Below are 25,330 nucleotides of genomic sequence, written 5' to 3'. Positions count from 1 at the left end.
GGCGGAGCCAGGGCAGCGCTGAGGGGAAACAGGGCGGGAGCGGCGCATGCGCGCTGAAGGGAGCCGGGGTAGTAGAGGAGGTTGTGGGGCAGGTGAGGGCACTGAAGGGGGTTGTAGGGCAGGTGAGGGTACTGAAGGGGGTTGTAGGGCAGGTGAGGGAACTGAAGGGGGCTGTAGGGCAGGTGAGGGTACTGAAGGGGGCTGTAGGGCAGGTGAGGGAACTGAAGGGGGTTGTAGGGCAGGTGAGGGTACTGAAGGGGGCTGTAGGGCAGATGAGGGTCCTGAAGGAGGTTGTAGGGCAGGTGAGGTTCCTGAAGGGGGTTGTAGGGCAGGTGAGGTTCCTGAAGGGGGTTGTAGGGCAGGTGAGGGTACTGAAGGGGGTTGTAGGGCAGGTGAGGGTACTGAAGGAGGTTGTAGGGCAGGTGAGGGTCGGGCTTTGCTCCCGGGCAGCCAGTTACAAGGACAAGGGGATATGGTCTCAAACTGTGCCAGGGAAGGCTCAGGTTGGACTTCAGGAGGAATTTCCTCATGGAAAGGGCGTTCTGGCGTTGGAAGGGGATGCCCAAGGAGGGTTTGGAGTCCTTATCCCTGCAGATGTCTCAGGAACACCTGGACACGCCACTCAGTGCTGTGGGCTGAGTGGCAAAAGGGGAACAATCATAGCTTGGGCACGATCTCGGAGGTTTTTCCAGCTTGTAATTCTGTGAGTCTGGAGGGACCAGAAGGAAGGGCGTAAGGCGGGAGCTCTGAGGGGACCGGAAGGTGGAGTCGATTTTAGGAGCTCTGTGAACGCAGACACAGAGTTCGCCTTAGAAAGGAGACATTGTTTATTCAGCGCAGTGTGCAAGGAGGAAGCTCTCACTAATCAGCTTGCCTAGCGGTAAAAGGTGACATCTATTACATGGTAAAATTCACATGAACGACTCCGCTTACTGCATATTCTCCGCCCACCCAATACACATTTATTTGGGTGATGTAATCTTAACGCACGGCTTGAAACAGGTTCTTTCCTTCACTAGGCACACTCCTCTTTTACAAGTAATTTCACCTAAGTTACGTTTAAAAAAGGCGAGAAAAAAAACCTGAAAGACATAAAGGACAGCGGGAAGGGGCCGGGAGGGAAGGGAAGGTGGGGAACTGCGAAGGGAAGCGGGGCAGAAAGGGCAGGAGAGGGGGGAAGAGAAGCAGGCAGGATCACTGAGGGGAGCGGAAAGGAACTGCGGAAGGCGGGATCGCTGAGTGGAGCCGGGCGAGAAAGAAGGCGGGATTGCTGAGGGGAACGGGAAGGAAGGGTGGAAGGCGGGATCGCTGAGGGAAGCGGTCAGGGAACCGGGCGGGAAGGGAAAGCGGGATCCCTGAGGGAGGCGGTAAGGGAGGCCGGGTCCCTGAGCGGAGCGGAAAAGAAGGGCGGAAGGCGGAATTGCTGAAGGGAAGGCGGGTGAGAAAGGAGCCGGCATCGCTGAACGCAGAGGGAAGGGAAGGCAGGATGGCCGAGGGGAGCCGGGATCACTGAAACCAGAGGGAAGGGAAGGCAGGATCGCTGAGGGGAGCCAGGATCACTGAAAACGTAAGGAAGGGAAGGCAGGATCGCTGAGGGGAGCCGGGATCACTGAAAACATAAGGAAGAGAAGGCAGGATCGCTGAGGGGAGCCGGGATCACTGAAACCAGAGGGAAGGGAAGGCAAGATCGCTGAGGGAAGCCGGGATCACTGAAAACATAAGGAAGAGAAGGCAGGATCGCTGAGGGGAGCCGGGATCACTGAAACCAGAGGGAATGGAAGGCAAGATCGCTGAGGGAAGCCGGGATCACTGAAAACATAAGGAAGGGAAGGCAAGATCGCTGAGGGAAGCCGGGATCACTGAAAACATAAGGAAGGGAAGGCAGGATCGCTGAGGGGAGCCGGGATCACTGAAAACATAAGGAAGGGAAGGCAGGATCGCTGAGGGGAGCCGGGATCACTGAAAACATAAGGAAGGGAAGGCAAGATCGCTGAGGGGAGCCGGGATCACTGAAAACAGAAGGAAGGGAAGGCAGGATCGCTGAGGGGAGCCGGGATCACTGAAACCAGAGGGAAGGGAAGGCAGGATCGCTGAGAGGAGCCGGGATCACTGAAAACATAAGGAAGGGAAGGCAGGATCGCTGAGTGGAGCCGGGATCACTGAAAACAGGGAAGGGAAGGCAAGATCGCTGAGAGGAGCCGGGATCACTGAAACCAGAGGGAAGGGAAGGCAGGATCGCTGAGGGGAGCCGGGATCACTGAAAACATAAGGAAGGGAAGGCAGGATCGCTGAGAGGAGCCGGGATCACTGAAACCAGAGGGAAGGGAAGGCAGGATCGCTGAGGGGAGCCGGGATCACTGAAAACATAAGGAAGGGAAGGCAGGATCGCTGAGTGGAGCCGGGATCACTGAAAACAGGGAAGGGAAGGCAAGATCGCTGAGTGGAGCCGGGATCACTGAAAACATAAGGAAGGGAAGGCAGGATCGCTGAGGGGAGCTGGGATCACTGGAAACATAAGGAAGGGAAGGCAGGATCGCTGAGGGGAGCCGGGATCACTGAAAACATAAGGAAGGGAAGGCAGGATCGCTGAGAGGAGCCGGGATCACTGAAACCAGAGGGAAGGGAAGGCAGGATCGCTGAGGGGAGCCGGGATCACTGAAAACATAAGGAAGGGAAGGCAGGATCGCTGAGTGGAGCCGGGATCACTGAAAACAGGGAAGGGAAGGCAAGATCGCTGAGAGGAGCCGGGATCACTGAAACCAGAGGGAAGGGAAGGCAAGATCGCTGAGTGGAGCCGGGATCACTGAAAACATAAGGAAGGGAAGGCAGGATCGCTGAGGGGAGCTGGGATCACTGGAAACATAAGGAAGGGAAGGCAGGATCGCTGAGGGGAGCCGGGATCACTGAAACCAGAGGGAAGGGAAGGCAGGATCGCTGAGGGGAGCCGGGATCACTGAAACCAGAGGGAAGGAAATGCAGGATCGCTGAGGGGAGCCGGGATCACTGAAACCAGAGGGAAGGGAAGGCAGGATCGCTGAGGGGAGCCGGGATCACTGAAAACATAAGGAAGGGAAGGCAGGATGGCCGAGGGGAGCCGGGATCACTGAAACCAGAGGGAAGGGAAGGCAGGATCGCTGAGGGGAGCCGGGATCACTGAAACCAAAGGGAATGCAGGATCGCTGAGGGGAGCCGGGATCACTGAAACCAAAGGGAATTGAAGGCAGGATCGCTGAGGGGAGCCGGGATCACTGAAACCAGAGGGAAGGGAAGGCAGGATCGCTGAGGGGAGTCGGGATCACTGAAAACATAAGGAAGGGAAGGCAGGATCGCTGAGAGGAGCCGGGATCACTGAAAACATAAGGAAGGGAAGGCAGGATCGCTGAGAGGAGCCGGGATCACTGAAAACAGAAGGAAGGGAAGGCAGGATCGCTGAGAGGAGCCGGGATCACTGAAAACAGAAGGAAGGGAAGGCAGGATCGCTGAGAGGAGCCGGGATCACTGAAAACAGAAGGAAGGGAAGGCAGGATCGCTGAGAGGAGCCGGGATCACTGAAACCAGAGGGAAGGGAAGGCAGGATCACTGAGAGGAGCCGGGATCACTGAAACCAAAGGGAAGGGAAGGCAGGATCGCTGAGAAGAGCCGGGATCACTGAAACCAGGGAAGGGAAGGCAGGATCGCTGAGGGGAGCCAGGTGGGATCTCTCTGAGGCAGCATTCACTCCACTTCCCTCCCTGCCAACTTTACTCCCTCCAGGGAATTGTGATAGCATCCAGCAACAACCACCACACCATTTTTTACTTGGTTGTGTAAATTCTGTTTATTTCAGCATTTAACAGAAGACGAAGCCCTCAGTAAAAACCCAGTTTTCAACATACACATGCTCATGCTGGTATGTCTCCTATAGGACATGGTCACTCATTGCTTTCTTTTTTCTCTTGGAGTAGGGATGGAGATAATAAACAGTTTACACTGATCCCAAGCTATTTTTTTTTCTAATTAGCTACAAATATAAAGGCTTATTTTGTTAAGGAGAGGCTGCTTATCTCTCCGAGGAAGTAATCAGCACAATCTCTGTTGCTTTTCCACAACTCCCTGATACATAAAAACATCACAGTTCCCTCTCTTCTCTATCCCCAAAATCCTGAAGTGCTTATGAACAAATTAACATACAAACGAGTTAAAGAAGGACTGTGTTAAAGCAGAGATGCAATCCAGGGAGTACGTGACTGTGTTCAGCAGAATTGAGGAGAACAGAAAATGTGCAAAAGCAGCTCTAAAGAAAGTTATTGAAACTGCTTCGTGCAAGAATGCATCTTTTTAACATTTTTGCAGAGAAGCCTGGTCATGGCGGAAATGTGGCACTAATTCCACAAGCCAAACCATAGAAAAAAAAGGAAGAAAATGTTCAAAAGCCCTGCTTCATAAGGGATTTTTAATGTTAATTACTAAGAAATTGAAAACAAACAAAAGAGAAAGAGTTCTGAGCCCAAAAGCTTAAAACATGGGGTTTTTCATGTTTGCTAGCTGCTCAAAACAACCACACAAATGCTTGCTCTAGACTTAAAAGATGGGGTTGTCTTCCACTAACAACCTCTGCAGTAAACAGAATTACAACATGACACAAGAAAGGTGAGAAAACCATAAACTGCACAATCAGATACAGAAAAAACACACTACACATCCCCATGCCTATGAAAAGTATTTAAACCTGGCATTCAGAAGTTTCTTTTGTTGTTTAAACCACATCATGGGAATGATCTGAGATTTGTGCAGACAACTGAAACCCCTCCTGTGGTCTCCACCAGTTTACTGATTAAAAGATAAAGTTTCTGCTGCATGTTTTTGGGGCAGAGGAAAGAAGGTCAGAGGAAAGTTTCTCTCTGAAGCCTACTGCACCACCCAGTGCTACCTGTAGTCACAGGTCCAAACTTAGCATAATGTTTCGGAAAGCTGTGGTATGGTCAGAAGTCAATTTCATCATCAGGAAGCAAGACTGTTCTTCTCAGTTTATTAAGCAAACACCCCTGAGTAAAGAGGCTGGTATCCGCTTTCTTCTTTCTTGCAAGTAAGCACACAGACGCTCAGCATGCCGAAGAACTGGAAAACAGGGAGTGCACAACAGACTTAGTCCTGCTGTATTTCTGTTTCAGTCCTCAGACTAAACACCTACATAGCAGATGACTTCATCATATGAAAACAACTCATTTAAATATACAGAAAGTGTTATTTTTGCATACCAATCCCCAGGAATAGTTCTGGCTGGAGTGTTTCCTCTGGTTTGTCCCATTAATTAATACATTCACATTAATTACTAGTTATCTTGCCATACGGAAGATTTCAGTGAAAGGCTAGGATTTTTCTGGGATAAAATGAGTTCTCCAAAATATTTAAGCACAGCTTTGGACAAGGAGTGAGAGGAATGACTTCTCAGTGCCAGAGGGCAGGGCTAGGTGGGATCTGGGGAAGGAATTGGTGGCTGTGAGGGTGGGGAGGCCCTGGCACAGGGTGCCCAGAGCAGCTGTGGCTGCCCCTGGATCCCTGGCAGTGTCCCAGGCCAGGCTGGACAGGGCTGGGAGCAGCCTGGGACAGTGGAAGGTGTCCCTGCCCATGGCAGGGGGTGGAATGAGAATCCCACCCAAACCATCCTGGGATTCTGTGACTCTACAATAAAATGGATTTTACACTGAATTTCCATCCCAAATCCCTTACTACCTTTTAAATCCCTCCCATCATTGCTAGGCAGATGAAATGGAGAAAGTTGGAAAAACACAAGTGAGGAACATAGGACTGAGTTTACTTCAGAGGCAGAAGAAAGCTGTAGGCTATTAGGACAGTGAAGATGAAAAGACCTGAGATCCAAGGGCAAACATTACTATTTTCCATGAGGGAAGAGATGGGAACGTTTACCTTTACGATGGCAAACCCCAGGATTACAAGCATGGCATAGCTGATAACACTCTGCAGCCCAGACTCCAGCTCCTGTGCACAGCCCTGCCATGAAAGAGGTAAAAACATGTTAAAACGTGTTCACCCAGATGAAAGTTTTTTATTTATTTCCTCCACCCCCAGCTCTCCCAAGGGAGCAGGGCCTGTCTAACCAGCACTGCAGAACTGAGGAACTCCATTCTTGTCTTCCAGACCTCATGGCTTATTTCCTCCTGCATGAGGAGAGGCACTGACAAACAGCAATCTACTGACATTTGCTGCATCCGAATTTCCTCTAGCTCAGGTCACTAAAACAAGCTCCCAAAACTCAGAGCCAGAAGGCCATCAGTGGGATCTATAAAAGTCAACTTATGCCCCAGACTGGAGAACCTGGTAAGGAGTTAATAGAATCACAGAATGGTTTGAGTTGGAAGGAACTTGAAGGATCATTCAGTTCCATGCCCTGCTGTGGACAGGGACACCTTCCACTCGCCCAGGTTGCTCCAAGCCCCATGCAGGCTGGATTTGGGGTCCAGGGACAGCCACAGCTGCTCTGGGCACCCTGTGCCAGGGCCTCCCCATCCTCATATCTGATCTACAATAATCCTCTTCTGGCCTAAAACCATTACCCCTTGTCCTGCTGCAACAGGCCCTGCTAAAATGGTTGACCTCATCTTCCTCACAGGCAACCTTTAGGCCCTGGAGCTCTCCCTGGAGCTTCTCTTGTGCAGCTGAAGAGCCCCAGGTGTCCCAGGCTGGCTCCAGAGCAGAGGGGCTCCAGCCCTGGGAGCACTAATCCCCCAGATTCAGCATGCTCAATCCTAGATCAGCCTATTTCCCTGCCTCAGATCTGATTTAACAACTACAGCTATGGACATACCCCTAAACTCTGCCTGGCGTGCTTCCCTCCACGGCTCCACCTGGCTGAAAAGGAACATGGCCCAAGTGTAAAACCAAACCCCTCATCCTCACCCGGGTGTTGAGTTCCTGTGGCTGATCCAGATGCCCTGTGCAGTTCCTGGCCGTTTGCTGGCAGCAGCTCTGGGGGACACTGTTGTTCCCAGTGGAATTAAACCACTGGGTGGTCGTCCAGTCACTGTAGTTCTTAACCCCGCAGCAGTGAAGCTACCAAACACAGGACAGTTACACAGCAATTATTTGTTACGTAAGATTATACACATGTATTACAAGTTACATAATATATATATATAATATACGTTCATATATATGAATGCTCATGTTAAGTTAAACCTCTCCTACGCATAGTGGGCCAGAGCTGCCACTAGTTTGCAGCAGATTTACAAGCAGTGGTGCTTCAGGAAAACAATAAATGTAATAAATCAATCTCCTTTAGACATTATTACATCCTTCTTAGCTTATTCTTTGTGAAAGCTCCAATAGGAGGGTGACGAGTTGCAGGGTAGAGTCTTCCATCATCTCGCTATTTTATGGTGCAATGTTCTCAGCAGCAGTTGTTCATATGTACTTATTTGCTCTGATGCAAATGTGACTCCTACCAACCACATCCCTCACTACATGAACTTCACACCAGCTCTGCAAAGTGAGCAGCACCCTCAAGCAGCCCTGGAGAACTGGGTGCTAAACACAGAGCCACGTTCCAGGATACTGGATCCTCTCCCCTCCTTTCCCAGCCTAAATTCCTTGCTTAGGACCCAACTGTTCTTCTCCAACAATGCTTAAATATTTTCTTACCCGTTCTTGCAAGTAATCCACAACTGCAGACTCTGGGTTTTTGCCATCATACTTCTCAAAGACTGAGTGCATTGTAACTTGCACATCAGCTTTTACCTGTTTAGAGAGAGAGAAAAACAATGTTTCTCTCAATATTTTAATGTGAGAGCTGAAAATTTTGTCTGGTGGAAACTGCAAAAGATCTGTATCCCAAGTAAGTCGAGGGTGGAAATAAGAAGTAAGAAAAACCAAGCAATGTTTTAGACAAAATTCAGGTGGCACTTAGCCAGAATCACGTTCCTGGGGAGAAGCTTGGTGCCCTTAGTGGAAAAGCCCTCCTTTGGGAGCATCAACAACTGTTTAATCCAACTCAGAGACTGTTGTGATATCTGCCAGGTATTTTATATATTCACATTGTTCCCAGCAAAGATATCTCCATTCCCATTTGCTCTGCAGGTTGCACGAGAGGGGATGAAGTTGAAAAAAACACAACCCAGATAAACTGATCAAATGTTCTTCACTTTTATATTGAGACAGAGATGCTAATTCTTTGTTTACCTTTTCCCTGTAAACAAATCCCAGGACAAAAGCGGACACTTCTGCAATGAAGATAACCAGGATAATGGCCAAGAACTGAAAATAAAGAAGAGAGACAGTAAGAGAGAATCCCACAGCCCTTGAATTCAACTGCACAATACACTTCACATTAATTTACAGCAGTAAGTGATCATTATCTCTTATTGCTTCTCCAGTCAAAATAGTTCCCAGAAAATAATTTAGCATAGAGGAAGTTGTGGCTGCCTCACCCCTGGTTAGACAGGTTGGAGAGGGTTTGGAGCAACATGGTTGCATTGGGTGGTCTAGTGGAAGCTGTCCCTGCCCATGGAAAAGGGGTTGGAACTGGATGAGCTTTAAGGTCCTTTCCAACTCAGACCTTTCGGGGATTACTGTGGGTGGCTGGGACAATGACTGTGGCTCCATAGGTTCTGTGCCTGATCCTGAACACTGGCGTGACATGAAGAGCCTATGGAACACTTCACAAGGTGGATGTCCAAGGGGAGAGTGCACAGATAAACCAGCAGCTGGGTTAGGTGCACTGTGTACTGCTTGTTGGACTCATATTGCATTCAGGGCATGACCTGGGACATGAAGTTACTCTAACTGAAGGAATTCTATGGGCAGTAAAGGCATACTTTCAGCACTCAGAGGCCTAAAGCCAGCAGAAAAACTGACATACATCTAGTTTGCATGCTTAGAAACTTGCATTTCCTCCTGTTCCTTCACCACCACACTGCTCAAAACCTGCTGCCTCCCTCCCTCACCTTCACCGAGCCAGCTGAGGGCAATCAGAGCATCTCAGCTGCAGGTGACTCGCACCAACAAGCGGAGTGAATCCCAACAACCTGTAACTCCGACTGGCCTCCCGAGGCCCAGCCTAGCACCTCCCGTGCCAGGGGGAGGCAGATGACACACAGGGACGAGTGAGAGCCACTCACCAGCCCCAGGCCGACGCGGGACTCGCGGAAGGTGGCGCAGCAGCCGATCAGCCCGATGATGAACATCACCACGGCCACGCAAATAATGATCACCGCCGGCAGCAGGGCGTACTTGTCCTGCAGAAAGTTGTCGTAGCTCTTGTAGGTGTTGATGACGTACGCCCCAACATAGCTGAGGCCTGCGGCTGCCGCCTGAAACGCAATAAGGAAAAGTGATTAGCAGTTATTTATTAAGCCTCTGACCTGGAAACTAATCGTGGGTTGTTTTCTAATAGGGATTTTAGAAATCGTGGCTGCACTGTGCAAAGAATTAGATAAAAAAAACGCTGCATCTGAAACTATTACCTAATCTAGCTTAAAATTTAAACTTGAACACAGAGAAGACAAAATTCACTGTATCATTCCCCTGCTAAAAAGGCACCACTGGAGCCGAGCTGAAAGGCTGGAGTCTGTAGATCTGTGCTCTGCAGAATGCCAAACTCACACTGCCTACCCAGGGGCAACTACATCTCACCCAACGCTGTAGTTGCAGGAATCAGATCACCACAGTCAGTTGCTGGTTTGAGTTTTTTGTTTGGGGTTTCTTTTGAGAAAAACTCATTCTTCACACTCTCACAACAGCATTGACCACTACGGCAGGCACAAATGTACCTGGTCTCAGCAAAACAGAGTCCCTCCTTTTCCTGGAGGAAACAGATTTCTGCAACCTCTAAAATAATCTCTCCCCCAGAAGGATGTTTTGCTGATTGAGGCCAAGGTGGACAGCACCAGTGGCAACTGCACTGGAGACCAAAGACTCGTACCCACTGGACTAAAGTTTCCAGGGTACAGCCCTGGAAACAACACCAAAAGACTCAGCCTTGCCTCGCTAAACCTCACTGATAGCATAAAAAATTCTCTCAAGAGTCAGGATGGCTCATCCACCCTCTGTAACCCTGCAGCACAAGGAAAATGAAGCACTCTTCATATTCACATTCTGGAAACTTCAGGGAAACCAGCCGGTTTGTTTTCAACAGGTCACAGCAGGATTTCATCACACAGCCTTGGAGCAGTGTGTTACTTCCCCAGCACTGTACGTTTTAATTAAATCAAACACTCTTCATGCTGGAGCTAGGACTTGCTAATTCCTTTACCTTGTTTGGCTCTTTCCCTTCCAGCCAGGTCTGCTGCCCCTGCCCTTCAATTACCTCCAAGTACAGGAACATCCTTTGTTTCAGACAGCTCCCATCCCATAATCCTGCATTCCTGGATGCTGTCTGTACTCTAGAGTTACTGGGGTCAGATGCACTAAGTGATGAAGCCTGACTTTTAAGCCTGAAAGGTTCTGCTGCACTGGGGCTCAGATCCAGGAGGTCCTCTACAAAGTGGGATATCAGGAAAAGGATCATCACCAATTCTCAACAGGTTGTTTTCCTTCTCCACATGCACTGGGTTTTCAGATATGCTAATGATTAAAGCGGCTCCTAAAGCTTCCTTTCATTTTTCCTCTCATTGAGGAAAATCTCTTTCCTATTTCCCATCTCTGCAGGTGTAGGGTGACCATGGCTTTTCCCTGTCACTCCTTTTTAGGGATGCAGAGAAAGGATGAGACCACTTTATCTCAAAGGGCACCACTTCTTTCTCACTTCACCACAGGAGTGAGGTGTTGAGGAGGAGCAACCTCACCTTTTCCTCCAACACTATGCTCCTAAACTGAGAGTGGGACTGGAAAAGTCCTTGGAATGGCAGCAGCAGTAAAGGAGGTGGGGAGGTGGGGACACGTTATCTCCATCCTCCTTTACCTTCAGTCGCACAAAAAGAACGAAGGTGCACGACTCAAAAAACACATGCTGTATTTCTGGGGTGGAGGGTTGGATGTGCGTGTGTGTCCACCTGTTCTCTGCTCTGAAACAGCATCATCTGGGCAAGGACAGTCACAGAGAGGCAAGCAAAGTAGTGCCAGGGAACAATTCCTTGCCAATATCCCATTTCATCCCACCCTCTGGCAGTGGGAAGCCATTCCCCCTCATCCTGCAACTCCAGTGTCTTGTCCAAAGTCCCTCTCCACCGTGGCAGAGAAATATTCTTCATTTTCCATCCATTTCCAGTGTGCTCAACATGCAATATAAAGGAAGCAGCTAAAGGACATGCTAAAGACCAACCAACTGCGGGGAGCCAAGAAATACCTTGCTGCAAGTAAAAGGCAGCCACAAATGAAGGAAAAAAAAATAAATGAAGCCAAGTCACAGAAGGCCCCTAAATTCAGAACCAGCAAAGCTCCGTGACTGCAAGACAAAATCAGAAGGTCTAGTGTTTAAGTTCAAATACTTCAAATATAAAGCACTTTCACAGTGGGTTTTATTGCAATACTCAGGATTGCCTCATTTCTCATCAGAGACAAAACACAACCAGCAAGAAGTCTATTAAAATTTCCAAACTTCTGCTTCCAAGCAAAAAAAGGAAGTGTCATGAGGCAAAACCAGAAGTCCTTGGGGAAAGACTTAAAGAAGATGACATTTTTCCCCACAGATACTGCCACAACTTCACCCATGATTTTTAATTCAGTGGGAAAGATTCTGAAGTCTGAAAAGTGGGGTCACTCAGGAGTAGAAGACATCACAGCTAATGATCTCTTCCCTGAATTTTGCAGGTGAGTCCCTGAGAGACAAGTTTTGAAAGCAAAGATAAAAAATATATTTCAGAACTTAAATCTGAACCCTTCTCTTAAGCCTCTCCAGAATTTAAGGCAAATTCAAAATCCAGTGGAAGGATTTTTTCACCCCAACATCATCAAACCTACAGCCCTTTCCTAGATCTAAGATGAAGATGTTCGAAGATGTACTTTTCTAGAAGTCCTTCACATTGCTAAAAATGGATCTCAAAATATGTCTGATTAGGTTTCTGTTGGATCTCAAGGAAAAAACAATCTCACCAAGAAAAGGCCAGTTCGAGTGATCCGTTTTGAGGCGGAATAGATGAAACACTCCTCCTTTTTCAGGATTAGTCGACCACCTTCTCAAATCCTTCTAAAATTATACACGAGGATGCTAGCATCACGCCAAGAAATTCACACTACAAATGGCTGTTGTTCACACTTTTTGTTGGCCTCCTGCTTGGCAGCCTACTTGCAGCCAATTCCAGTGCCCAGCAGGCTCAGGCCACGCAGGGCACAAACGCCAGAGGGTGACTCAGGGAGGACACAGGATAACCACCACCCCCGGGTCACCAACAACCAGCACAACACCCACAGCTGGCCCTGTCCTCCCCACGCAGCCCCAGCTGACTCACCACGGAAACCGCTGCCGTTTCTTTACAGCGCTGGCGACTTCCTTGAGACGAGATGACGAGACCAGGCGAAAGGAAATTTTGTAAGAAAACCCCTTTTCACAGCTGGGCAGCAGAGCTGCAGCCGCCTCTGCTGCCTCACCCACCACGGCTTGTGCCCTTCAAGGACCTAACGCCAGAACCACTCAATTTTTTATATCCCACGCCCCTGACAGGAAGCAGAAAAACTATTTGAGCGTGAAAAAGTGAACTCCTCGGGGCTGAGTGAGAAGAAAGCCAAGCCTGTGACAGTCGCCAGACTTTCTCAGGCTGGGGTTTGGGCAGGGCCCTGGGCTCACCAAACTCCTCCACACTCAGCTGAGCCAGGGAAGCAGGTGCACAGAGTACAGACACAACAAAGGGGGGACTCTCAGTCATGTAACACACACAGAGCACCCTGAATATTCAATCCTGCCCATGGAACACAAGCCTGGACTGTCTCACTGATGCAGAATAGGACAGCTGCTGGAAAACACTAATTATATGTATTTTTAAAATGCAACAAACATCTTACTTTGTGTTCCACTATTTTTATATGCCTCCTTTTCAGGAGGCTTATAGCCATGCAAATACTTCATGCTACCTAATCACAGACATAGAAGGGGCTGCTTAAAGCTTCCCCTATGCCACTGCTCTGAAATACATGCAAATTTTTCATAAATATATATCTCTTCCTTTTTCTATCAGTGAGGCAGAACAGGTGCTTTTCCACCTTTACTTCTCTGTTTTCCTAGGCCAACCTTATGTGATGGCTGAGAACAGAGGTTAGTGTTCATTCAGTTATCAGCACTGCCTTCTTTGCCCCCTGCCAAACCCAGATAAGGTACAGCAAAGGCGCCAAACTACCAGCTGTGATGTTAAAAGAGAATGTCTGCTGGTGGGAGGATTTGGTGTACTTTTTAAAAGGTTTCTCCAAGCGTCCACCCACTTCAGAGTGCTGATTGTAGGACTTGGTCTGTTACTGTAAACTGGTGTAAGACTTTCTTTTCAAAAGGCTGGGAAATGAAAAATACAGAGTAACAAAGCTGTAGTGTTAAAAGGAGAAGCTTAAGAGCAGGGTGAATTCCAAATTCACCCCATGTGTCCAGCAAGATGCAGCCTCTATACAGTAAAAATTGAGGCTGTGAAACTTAAAGACATTTCTCCTTTGTCCAATGGGACTTTCCCAGGGAAATTTTCCATCACAGCACAAAAACTCAGGCTGGCTGGAATATATAATTAACATTTTATGGGCAAAGACAGCTATGGTAGATAAAACCATTTTTCATGACACAATAAGAGGGTTTGTCTTCTACAGCAAACTACTGCAAATGTAAACTGGAAGAACTAGGAATATCCACACAAACCCTTTCTGAACCACTGCCCCCTAATTAATCACTAGACAGTCAGCTCACAGAGCTGCCTGAGTTAATTTTAAGGCTCAAATCCCACTTTTTTCACCAATATCTTTTCACAGCCAAGGCTTCTCACCCAGTGCAACACCTGATTTTGTTTTGCCTTCCCATCCAACACCTACATTCACTGGGATGCTGTCACCTTTTCAGCAGTTTCAGAGGACAAAGTGGGATATGTCACCTTCAATTATTACTTTGCCAATTACAATTACAATTACTGTGCTGCCCTCATGCCTCTCATATCTAGAATCAGCCCCCAGCAACACTGGTCTCAGTTACAGCTGCCCATCTTCTCCTTAACACAGAAGACTCTCCATGTCTTTGTTTGTTTTTTGGCTTTTTTTCCGTGTCCAGGAAGTGTTTTTGATTTACCTTGACAGGTAAATCTTCTGCCCGAAAGGTTTTGCACATTTCCTCCATAAATAATGTATTTTATTACCCAACAGCCAGCTTGCATGGCAAAGGGAATCACTATCTGGGCTCCCTTGCTGATTTATTGTACTACAAGATTTATTCTTCCCATTCACTACAAGATTTCAAGTCCTCCCTGGCCTGCAGCACTATTTCACTTTCAGGGAGCCAACAGGTTTTCTAGTCACTTTAGGGGGAAAGAAAGGCACTGGGCAAAGTGCTTTTTTTGAGAAAGCTTTCCACACTTTATCCTCAGTTTAAAACTCTCCTTGGCCACATGGAGCAGGCACCTCCCAGACCCAAGAGTCTCCCTTGGCCCAAGGCAAAGCTGATTTCTCCCAGCAATGAGAGGGACCCCAACTCAGCACCTCCCATCCCACGTGCACCATTTTCTCTCCCTTTTCTCATCCTGGAGTTAAACTCTGCCAGCTCGAGGGGATCTCCTGGCTTCAGTTACTGTTTCCTACCCTGCCTATGGTATTCCTCTAAATGGTGAAACAGGTATTGCCACATTTGTGTTCTCTGGTATCACCCAGGACAGCGTGTGACAGCGCTTGGTCGCTCTCAGAGGGAAAAAGGTTTCTGATGTTCAGAAGGACCTGTGCATCAGCTTGTGCTCACTGGGCTCCTGTCACTGATAGCGTCATCTGGGCAAGGACAGTCACAGAGGAGCAAGCAAGGTTGCTGCTCTGGGCACCCTGTGCCAGGGCCTCCCCACCCTCACAGCCACCAATTCCTTCCCCAGATCCCAGCTGGCCCTGCCCTCTGGCCCTGGGAAGCCATTCCCTGTGTCCTGTCCCTGCAGGCCTTGTCCCCAGCCCCTCTGCAGCTCTCCTGGAGCCCCTTGAGGCCCTGGCAGGGGCTGGGAGCTCTCCCTGGAGCTTCTCTTGTGCAGCTGAAGAGCCCCAGGTGTCCCAGGCTGGCTCCAGAGCAGAGGGGCTCCAGCCCTGGCAGCATCTCCGTGGCCTCCTCTGGACTGGCTGCAGCAGCTCCACGTCCTTGTGCTGTTGGAGGCAGGGCTGGAGGCAGGATGGGGTCTCCTGTTAGTACACAAACTTGTTGCATTCCCTCAGATCCTCATGTCCTGAAGGATCAGAGGGATCTTTCTGATTTTGTAAATCAGATTTACAAAATAATAAAAAATACTGAACTCAGCAAGTTGGCTTTGGATTGAAGCAAAAAGCACCCAAGCTGTGAGCTCCTACCAGGCTGCCCTCAATTCCAGCAGCTCCAGGAGAGAATTCCTGCCAATCTCACGCTAGTCATTACCATCAAACTAAAACCTTCAAAGCGCAGTTTCCTCTCTCAAGCTACAGAGGTGGGAGAGAACCCAGACAATTATTCTGAGCCAACTCACGCCAAGCCACAGCAGACTCATCAGAGTCTGTTACACCTAAAGACTCAGCTGGGATGTACCACTGCAGGGCATGTTTCAGCCTGCCTTCAAAACACACCTCAGGGCTGCTTGCTGAGTATGGTGGGAAGCTCTCGCTTTTTCCTTCCTCAAATGAAAACAATGAGCAGCTGCCAAAAGGCTCTGAAAACCTATGTTTCTCTTTCAGGAGAAAAAAATCCCAAAACTAAGCCGACTTTTTTTTTTTGCAGTTTTTACATGCTGCAAAACCACGCACTCGGAGGGGAATCTGGGTGTAGTGGGCCTGTTTTCAAGCTATATTAAGTAAATGTCTGCCTTAAGAGTTGTTTTAGCTTGTCTTCTTCTGTTCCCCAAGCCTAATTCCAAGGTTATTTTCCCATTCCTAAAAGGCAGCACACACCCTACAGAGCACAAGTGGTGGGATGTCCTCACAGAGACATTGTGCAGCAGTGCAAAGCAAGGAATCCTGCCACAATTCCTACAACTTCCAATGCTTAAACCCCTGCCTTGGGGCTAGAGTGCTGCTGTTAATCACAACCACAGAGGCAACAGGACCAGGAGGGAGAGAAAGCAGAACCTTCATTTCCACATGTCAGAACCCCAAATTTTCACTTGTACTCTCCCCAAATACAGAGACTGCAGGGCATGAGCTCGCAGGGAGTGTAACTTCAGCTGAGCATGGATTGATTTATCAGCCAGTGCCAGGCTGTTCTGGATCTGAGCTGGCCTGTTTGTTGGACACAAACACCCCATAGTTCAATATTTGCCTTTGGAACCACCCCAATTTCTCAATCAGCTGTTCCTGGCTCAGACACCAGACCCTACAACTAAACCAACGTGCACTTGTACCACAGGAGAGCTAATCTCGCTAAAAAGGTACCAAAATGGGACCTCTTGAGCTGTTGTAATTACCACACGCACTTCCACAACATGGAATCACAGAAATCCAGAATGGTTTTGGCTGGAGGGGCCTTTAAAGTCCAGTTCCACCCCCTGCCAAGTGCAGGGAACACTTTCAACTGTCCCAGGGTGCTCCAAGCCCTGTCCAGCCTGGTCTGGAACAATTCCACTTCTCTGGGCAACCTATGCCAGTGCCTCACCACCCTCACAGGAACAATTCCTTCCCACCATCCAGTGTAAATTTCCCCTCTTTTCAGTGTGAAGCCATTCTCCCATCGCTATAGCTCCTGATGAAGAATCCCTTAAAAAAAAAACCAACTTTTTTTTTTTTTTTTTTTTTTTTTTCCTCCCTAGTAGACCTTTCAGACTCTGGAAGGCTCTTCCGTGGTCTCCACACAACTTCCTCATCACCCCCACCTTCTCAGCCTGTCAACATCAGACCTCTGGTTTTGGTGACCTGCACACTGGGAGCATCTTCATTTTTATTTAATCTGTGAGGACCCTACGCAATACAGCAAAACCCATTTTCCTGAAAGTCAGTTCAGTCCCACTTCCTGATTGTGGGCAGAATAATTTAAAACAAGGAGGAACTTTACCCTAGGCAAGCTCATTAGGGTCACGCCAAAGTGCCCAGCCCAGGCATCAGCCCCATCCTGTGATCATTCTGCATCATGTGGCTGCTCTTCTCTCACCATTCAGAAACAAATCATAGAATCACAGAATGGCTGGGGTTGGAAGGGACCTTAAAAACCACCCTAGCTCAAATTCCCAAGGAACCCACCACTTTCCCCCTTCCCCCCTTCCAGGTAATCTTTGCTATTCAATACATCATTCATTAAAATTATCCAGATTTCTCTCTGACTGAGGCTTCAGAGTAAGCATTCCCAAAGTAATCATTTACTGGCATGAGTGATTTCAAACCATTCACATATGCAGGAGGTCTTCTTGAGGGTAAGTTTATACCTCTAAATTTCTAAAAACTATTTAAAGTGAACCACAGCAATACTGTGATTCCTTGAGCAACCTGGTCTGGTGGAAGATGTTCCAGCCCATGGCAGGGAGCTGCAGTTCTTGTCAGCAGATGAAATGCTGCTCTCTCAAATCCCCTGGTCCTGCTAAAGCCTCCCGGGGCAGTAACTTGTCCTTATGCCTCTCTGTTGGGCAAGTAAAGCAAAGAAGTTGGAAAAGTGCCCATCTCTGCTTAAAAGTGAATGGGTAATCTGGCCAAACAGGATTTTCACTGCAGGAACGTCTAAGGCAGCTCTTTGGTGATGAATCAGAGGTGATGAATTTGGAGAGGACCCACGAGGATGATGGAAGTCCACCTCCTAGTCCCCAGCGCCACCAGTGGATGCCAAACCCTCCCTGAAGGCAGAGACCTGTTCAGTGACAACGAATCTGAAGGTGAGCAGGGGCAAGGTGCTGGATGCTTTGAGGTTAAAAGCAACCTGGAAAGGTGTTTACTGCACATGATACAGAAATACTGGAGCACGAAGTTTCCAACTAGTTTCAAGATTCTCAGTTTCTTCTCTTGGACCAGGAAGTGAATCCCAGCATTTCGCCTCTCTCCTTCAAGAAGAGCATCATGACATCCCACCCAGCCCAGTCCTCTCAAAAGACATTGCCAAGAACATCACCGTCTGCTCTGACCCTTCCTCTCCCTCTTCTAGGTCCCATGAGATAAACCTGCATCCCCACTCCTCACCTAGAGCAGGCCAACACCCACTTACCAAAACAACCACTCACTTGCACCTAATTAGTAGGTGCTAAAGAGTAGAACAGGAGGTGGGAAGAACTCCCACAGCCTGAAGAACTCCACCACAGGGTAACCTTATAATTTAATAATCTTTAATCACGAAGTTTTTTGGGGGAGTTATGCATCGATCCCTCACCCACAGAATGACCTGCACGTACTACGCTGAGCCTGGTGCTCGGGAGAAAAGCGTTTTTTTCACCTCATTTAGGAAGCCCCGATTTGTCATTGTGGAAGATCTGACTTCCTTCACTCCGCATGATAACGATCAGAAATCCAAAAGAGGTTTTTTTTTTGCCTTTTTAGGATATTCTTAAGTAGTAACTTCTGTCAAAGAACCACATCTGCTCCATCTGCTGACTATGCAGGTGGTGAATTATTTTCCATAATCACTTCCAAGCTGGGAAAGATCTGCATCGCGCAATGTCTGGACACGAATTACTCCTTGGAGAAGAGCTCTAATGTTCTTTGCAAATCCTGTGTTTTCACAATCATCTGGAGCCTCGTACTTACAGAGCCCTGACTGTTAGAAACGTTCTGCAGGAGCATAAAAGAATCAGTCCCTCCATCTCCACCCTCCTAAAACCAGAATTCCAGGTTCTGCAGTTCTGCTGCTGGAATGCGATTACCACATAATAGTGGCAGCAGCATCTAAATGCCACAGGTACTGGGCTGCACTGCTCTTACTGGGATAAAAAACAACCCAAAGGGCTGGTCTGGGTCACCCCAAATTCAGAGGCCACAGACAGGCAGAAGGATTGTTACCGACAGCCCTTGGATGCAGACGACCACTCACGATCAGAAAGCTCTCTTACAACAGGAGAAAAAGCACCAGAGACATTTCTAAGAGGCCATCAGGCTGTTGATTCATTTTTAAAAAACGCCAAGCGATGACGCTAAACCGGAGGTGTATCTGATCTGAGGCTCAGGGGCTTTCCACATACAAACCGAGGGATGCTACAACGTTTCTCTCTGGCTACTTCAAAACAAAACAAAACAAAAACCAAACGCTCCCCCAAAAAAACTCCAACCACAATAACAAAAGCATCACAGCCCAAGCAGACACGGCGAGATCACGCTGCCTGGCGAGCAGCAGTAACTTGGCCTGCAGCTCCATTTGTGCCAGCGCCTTAGGAGCTACACGGAGCACATCCAACAAGGAATTGTGCCGGGCCCCCACAAAAGAGGCACAGGACGCAGGGGACGAGCTCTTCACCACAGCCAGCAGCGAGTCATGTTTTTACAAAACGGCACCACACCCCACGAGGCCCCGGGGATTAATTCGAGCAGTGTTCCTTATTTTGCATTATTTTTTCCTTTCCTCCTCGTCTTTCTTTGGAAAACTCTGGTTTCTTCTCTTCAGGAAGAGCCCTGTTGCACCCAGAGCCACGCTGAGCCCCCAAGCACGGGGCTGAGCACCTCCAGACCCTCGCTGTCGCCGGCAGGTTGGAGGCATCCCTGGAAAACCCCCTCTGGAAAACACCCAGATGCTACAAACCACCCCCAACCCACGGCACGGACACAAACGAGGTTTGATAAGAACCCTTCCCTGATGGCAGCACACAAATTCCAGGGCGGTCGATGGTGATGGTGGGGGGTTTTCCAAACTTCCCCATGCGGGGGAATTCCCGAGCCTGGTTACCAGAATAATCCCCAGCTCTTCTGAACAGCCACAAGCCCCAGGCCACGCTGTCACTGTCCCAAGGCAGCCGTGCCAAGAACCGACACTCCCAAACCAGCGCGGGTTAGGCGAAAAAGTATATAAACCACCCTCATTTTTTCACTTGCTTGTAAATAATTATCGCGGAAGTGATTTGGAAAGCCGTAACAGTGCCAAGGACACAGCTGGAACAAAGTTCTCAGCAGTTTTCCTCCCCAAAAGTCTCCTCGCCCCAAATATGGAGCAGAACCCTTGTACAGTGTCCTCGCCATGGGGCTCCATTTGCTTCCGATCACAAAACGCGGTTGTAGACTACTTTAATTAAAAACACTACTAAAAAAAATCCGGATACATTGAAAAAACCAAACAGAAATAACAAAGTCTGACCTTATTTCGTTTTCTTAGAAACTTAAACCCCTAAATCCCCTTGTTCTCTAAATCTCGTTCTTTAAAAACACGCAATTAGGGGTTGCTACAGAAATGAACGAGCCACCTGCACGCAGCTAAGCTCAATGCCCGGCTCCCTGCGGGAAACCCGGGATGGCGGGCATGTCCCCCAGCAGCGTGTCCCCCCTGCCACAGCCCCCGTCCCCCGCGGTACCCAGAAGGCGAGGCTCAGCAGCAGCAGCACGCTCTTGGAGGTGATGACTCCGCAGTCCATGTCGGGAGCAGCAGTGGGGCTGCGGCCGCCGCACCGGCTCCGGGATCCCCGTGGGGCCGCCCCCGGCCCGCCCCGGCCCTGCCCTGCCCTGCCCTGCCCACCCACGGGACGCGCTTCCCCGTGGCCAAACAGGCGGATCGCCAAGCAGGGGGTGGGGAGTGCCGGGAACAGATGTCAAAGCAAGTTACTGTTGGCTTCGGTTGCGGTTTGGGGTTTTTTGGTGCCATTTTTTTTTAATTTTTTTTTTTTAATTTTTTTTTTATTTTCTGAAACTTCTGCAACTTTCCAGAGAAGTTACACTATGCCCTGTGGAAAGCTCTCGCTGCAGATCAAAGGTTTACATCAGATTTGCCTTCTAGGATTGCTAGCCCACAGCTACCTCCCCTTCATCCAGCCTGCCTGTTTTGGTCCGTCTGAAGCCAATCTTCTCAATCACATGCTCAAGGAACAGCAGGAATATGAGGATCAGTGGTGGGAATATGTGGATCCATGCTGGTTAACAACTGGACACAGTGCCCTGGGCTGATCCCCAGCGTGGGCAGCGGGGCAGGGGGATTCTGCCCCTGTGCCCCTGTGCCCAGGTGAGAGCCCACCTGCAGAGCTGCCCCAGCCCTGCCTCCAACAGCACAAGGACGTGGAGCTGCTGCAGCCAGTCCAGAGGAGGCCACGGAGATGCTGCCAGGGCTGGAGCCCCTCTGCTCTGGAGCCAGCCTGGGACACCTGGGGCTCTTCAGCTGCACAAGAGAAGCTCCAGGGAGAGCTCCCAGCCCCTGCCAGGGCCTCAAGGGGCTCCAGGAGAGCTGCAGAGGGGCTGGGGACAAGGCCTGCAGGGACAGGACACAGGGAATGGCTTCCCAGGGCCAGAGGGCAGGGCCAGCTGGGATCTGGGGAAGGAATTGGTGGCTGTGAGAGTGGGGAGGCCCTGGCACAGGGTGCCCAGAGCAGCTGTGGCTGCCCCTGGATCCCTGGCAGTGTCCCAGGCCAGGCTGGACAGGGCTGGGAGCAGCCTGGGACAGTGGAAGGTGTCCCTGCCCATGGCAGAGGTGGCACTGGATGGTGTTTAAGGTTCCTTTCAATCCAAACCATTCTGTGATTCTGTGACTCCACAACACAGGTTTGGACACTCAGCAGTACATCCCAACCGCTGGAATGTGAGGCTGAGCTAACAGGGAGAGGTGTTGGAATTCAGTGGCTGCAGAGGGCTGCAAGTGTCACTTTATTTCCACCAGCCAAGCCTTGTGTTTTTACAGAAGCTGGAGGTGCAGGGCTGGCAGCCGGGGGTTTGTGTTGCAGAGAAGACCTTTGGCAGCCTGAAGTGAGCTGAACCCACCCGTCGGCAGGGCTGCAGGATGCAGAGATAACGAGTTTCCTGCCATTGCCCCTTCCTGCCAGAAACTGCTGTGATGCAGCATCTTCTGGGGGACATGAGTTTTGGAGGCGATGTGCTGAACCAGCTCTCCAGCAGGAAACCAGGAAAAGGAGATTATGGACATCCTCTGCCCATGAATTTAAGCTGCAGCTGCTTTGGAAGGCAGCAGACTGTCTGTGCTGGCTGTCGAAAAGAGAAATTCTCATGTAGAATGAGGGGTGAAGCTGATATCCAAAATTAAATTCCTTGGAGAGTAAATATCAGCACAAAGCCAGAACTTGAGGGCTGCTCACAGAGCTCCTCCTACCAGCAGGCCTCTCTTTGCCATCATAATTTCTATTACAGCACTAAATATTAACAAAGTGTGTGATTGTGGAGTATTTTTTAATTTAATAAAAATCAGCATTTTCACTTTTCCTTGCAGTATGGAAGGCAGATAAAGCAAAAAGAAAAAAAATCACCTGGAAAAAATTTATCTTGATTTTGTAGGAATGATTAGTAGTGTGGGGGAAATAGTTTGAAGGAAAATGAAAGGGCAAAATCTGACATCTGATTTAAAGTGAAATATAAAGGAATTAAAAAAACCCAAACCCTAACAAACCAAAATCAACCAAAACACCATCCAAACCCCATCTTTCTTAAATATCCAGATATTGTTACCAATTTTGTCACTTGTAATTTCTATAGAACTTTTTAATTTGAAATAATTTCACAGTGAGAATAAAACAGGATCCTTAATAAAAATGTCACACCTTTATGCTGTTTGTTTCAGAACAAAGTGTTATTTAAAATCAATGGTGGCTGGTTTTTTTTATCAAAGGTGATCTAGAAAGTAACTTTCCAGAATAAAATGTGCTTACAGAGCTGTATCCCAAACATCACAAGCAGCTCTGGTTATGATATTCTGCACCATTTCCTACCAAGTTAATATCAAAATCAAGAGATTCCTTTTGAACACGGGATTTTAAAACAGCAATAAGACGGAATTTTCACAGCCAGCTTTGGAAGGGAGCTGGGGAAAAAAGGAAATTAAAACTACCTAGCCTGATAAAGCCTATGTTTCTAGAGCTGTTGCCTGCCATAAATCTCTTGGCCTGGATAAGTTGGTTGGGTTTGCTGAATTTCAGTCTGAGATCAGTTTAGGAAACGTGGTGGAAAAACAACAGGTTTCCCACTGATTTATCTATTGCATGTTCCACAGCGTGGCTCAGTGGTTTGTACTGGATGCTGTAACACACGATAGGAAAAGGATCTTTACATTTCTCCTTATCCACCAGACAACCACAACGTAAAGATAAAATCCCTTTCTGCACGTGAGACCAACGTATCTGAAAATACCTCTATTTTGTTTTACTCCTGCTAGACTAAACAACTTGCCAGCTCCGATACTTTCCAGAACTCATTTTCTCCCACAAAGCTTCGTTTTTCTGGAAATGCCTGGAAACGCAGCGTGTTTCCCAAGGGTTGTAATGAAGAGGTCACACAGCTCTCTGTCTTCTCCTGCAGTGCCATGGCCTTGCTGACTCATTCCCACCTCGTGATCATCTGTTTCTGCCAAAGGAACTGCTTCCAAGTCAGCTGTTCCCCATCCACTTCTCCTGATTACCCCTGTCCAGGTGGGCAACCCTGCCAGTGTCAAGGAATCCAAGAATCCCAGGATGGTTTGGCTGGGAAGGACCTTAAAACCCATCCTGTTCCACCCCCCTGCCATGGGCAGGGACACCTTGCACTATCCCAAATTGCTCCCAGCCCTGTCCAGCCTGGCCTGGGACACTGCCAGGGATCCAGGGGCAGCCACAGCTGCTCTGGGCACCCTGTGCCAGGGCCTCCCCACCCTCACAGCCACCAATTCCTTCCCCAGATCCCAGCTGGCCCTGCCCTCTGGCCCTGGGAAGCCATTCCCTGTGTCCTGTCCTTCCATCCCTCATCCCTCCTGCACCACATCTGATTTTTCAGCCCTTTCCTCCAAACCCTCAAGATCTCTTGGAAACTCTATTTCTATTGCAGTCCTTGTCCTTAACACCTCTATGTGCTCTCCACATAAAAAAAAAAATCTCAGTTCTCTTCTCCAGGTTATTATTGAAGTTTAAACCCACAAGAGGTGGGACAATAACCCAGGTGACACCAAGCCATGAGTGGGGGACAGGCCATAGAGATGAAGGTGCCGTGGGGCACAGGGAGGTGTTAGAAGCTTTATCATATTAACTATAATGCTTCTTTCCCCACAAGGCCTGTTACCCATCACAGAAGGAAATGTGATTAGCATGAAACTGTTTGTCCTTGACATATCTATATTGCTGGTATTTGTCTCTGTATTTTCTTCTTGCCTGCACACGATTTCCCAGTTATTCCACGGTCTCTTTGATGTTCTAAGTCAGGAACTGAAGTTAATTGGCTTGTAGATTCCAAGTATTTTTCGTTTTGGTGGGGTTTTTTTTGTTTGTTTGGTTGGTTTTTTTTCAGTCTGCCAGCACCTCGCCTCCCTTCCTAAAGCCCCAGTGCAAACAGCTCTTAAATGGCTTGGACTCACTTTCTAAGTCTTCTGGAAAAAAGCCCATAGCACCAAGTTCGTTTGAGAATCATCAGTTGGTAAAACCTCTGTGTAACCTGTCATTTCCTCACTGTCCCACTGACTTTAGCCCTTTATCCCTCCTTTTTGCTGTGCCAGCTGCTGATTGTGCCAAACATTTTGGTGTCTCCACTGCAATGAGGACAGAACATCAGTCTTCCGTGACTGGCACGTGAGGATGACGCAGAAACATCTTTATAGTACATGACCTTATTTCTTGGAATCATTTGGGTCTGTTGAAAAGACTCATGTAAAAATAACAGGAAGGAAAATTTACAGTCGGCGGAGATGGCTTTCTAGCTAAAAAGAATAAAAAAAGTCTCTAATTGACATAATAAAATCAGCAGGTAGCCAAGTCTGAAAAACTCAACTCAGATACTTTCAGTTTCTCTTTAAACACTCTAGCTGGGTTATGCACTCAGTTCTTGTCTCAGGTGTGAAAAAAGTGTGTTTCCCAGCACAAATATTTACATTTTTGCAGTAGGGAAATTGTTCCTGCCTGGAGTTGGATTGGGAAGGGAAGGACTGTGCCTGACTCTCCATCCCATACAGCAGAGAGCTCAGCAGGGCAGCATTTCCCTGGAGGGTTCATGTGCAAGGATCTATGTCAGTAGCCTGGAATTCTGATTCCTGCCACACCTCAGCACTCTGCCACAGGTAATGCTGCCCCGAGCCCGAAGCTGTGCCTGCAGGAAGCTGGAGCCTGATGCTCTGCTCTGCTTCAGGGACTCTGATTTGCTGGGAGGGGAATTTTGACCTCGCTGCTGATCTCACCCACTTGCTCAGCCGGTGACTGAGAGCAGCCAGGCAGGACTGGAGGTG

The 25,330-nt window shown here is 48.6% G+C and overlaps 1 protein-coding gene across 1 annotated transcript; it reads right to left on the bottom strand.

Moving 5' to 3' along the window:
* Window positions 1–3,790: 3,790 nt before the first annotated feature.
* On the bottom strand, window positions 3,791–20,632 carry LOC136374610 (tetraspanin-36-like). The gene is made up of 7 exons (XM_066340015.1): window positions 20,511–20,632; window positions 9,114–9,305; window positions 8,176–8,250; window positions 7,639–7,734; window positions 6,898–7,050; window positions 5,908–5,991; window positions 3,791–5,097 (listed from the first exon to the last, which is right to left on the bottom strand). Exons 1-7 carry the CDS (start codon window positions 20,568–20,570, stop codon window positions 5,011–5,013), a joined length of 747 nt encoding a protein of 248 aa, XP_066196112.1. The 5' UTR covers window positions 20,571–20,632; the 3' UTR covers window positions 3,791–5,010.
* Between the last annotated feature and the right edge of the window lie 4,698 nt (window positions 20,633–25,330).

The sequence above is a fragment of the Sylvia atricapilla genome, chromosome Z, assembly GCF_009819655.1.
Source record: "Sylvia atricapilla isolate bSylAtr1 chromosome Z, bSylAtr1.pri, whole genome shotgun sequence".
Taxonomy (NCBI): domain Eukaryota; kingdom Metazoa; phylum Chordata; class Aves; order Passeriformes; family Sylviidae; genus Sylvia; species Sylvia atricapilla.
The sequence above is the reverse complement of the archived record's forward strand: the minus strand, read 5'-3'. Positions and strand labels throughout refer to the sequence as shown.

Coding starts and splice junctions, on each gene's coding strand:
- LOC136374610 (XM_066340015.1), bottom strand. CDS start 20,570: ATGGACTGCGGAGTCATCACCTCCAAGAGCGTGCTGCTGCTGCTGAGC. Junction 8,251..9,113: donor CCCGCGTCGGCCTGGGGCTG/GTGAGTGGCTCT, acceptor CTTTATTTTCAG/TTCTTGGCCATTATCCTGGT. Junction 5,098..5,907: donor TGGGGTTTGCCATCGTAAAG/GTAAACGTTCCC, acceptor CCTGTTTTCCAG/TTCTTCGGCATGCTGAGCGT.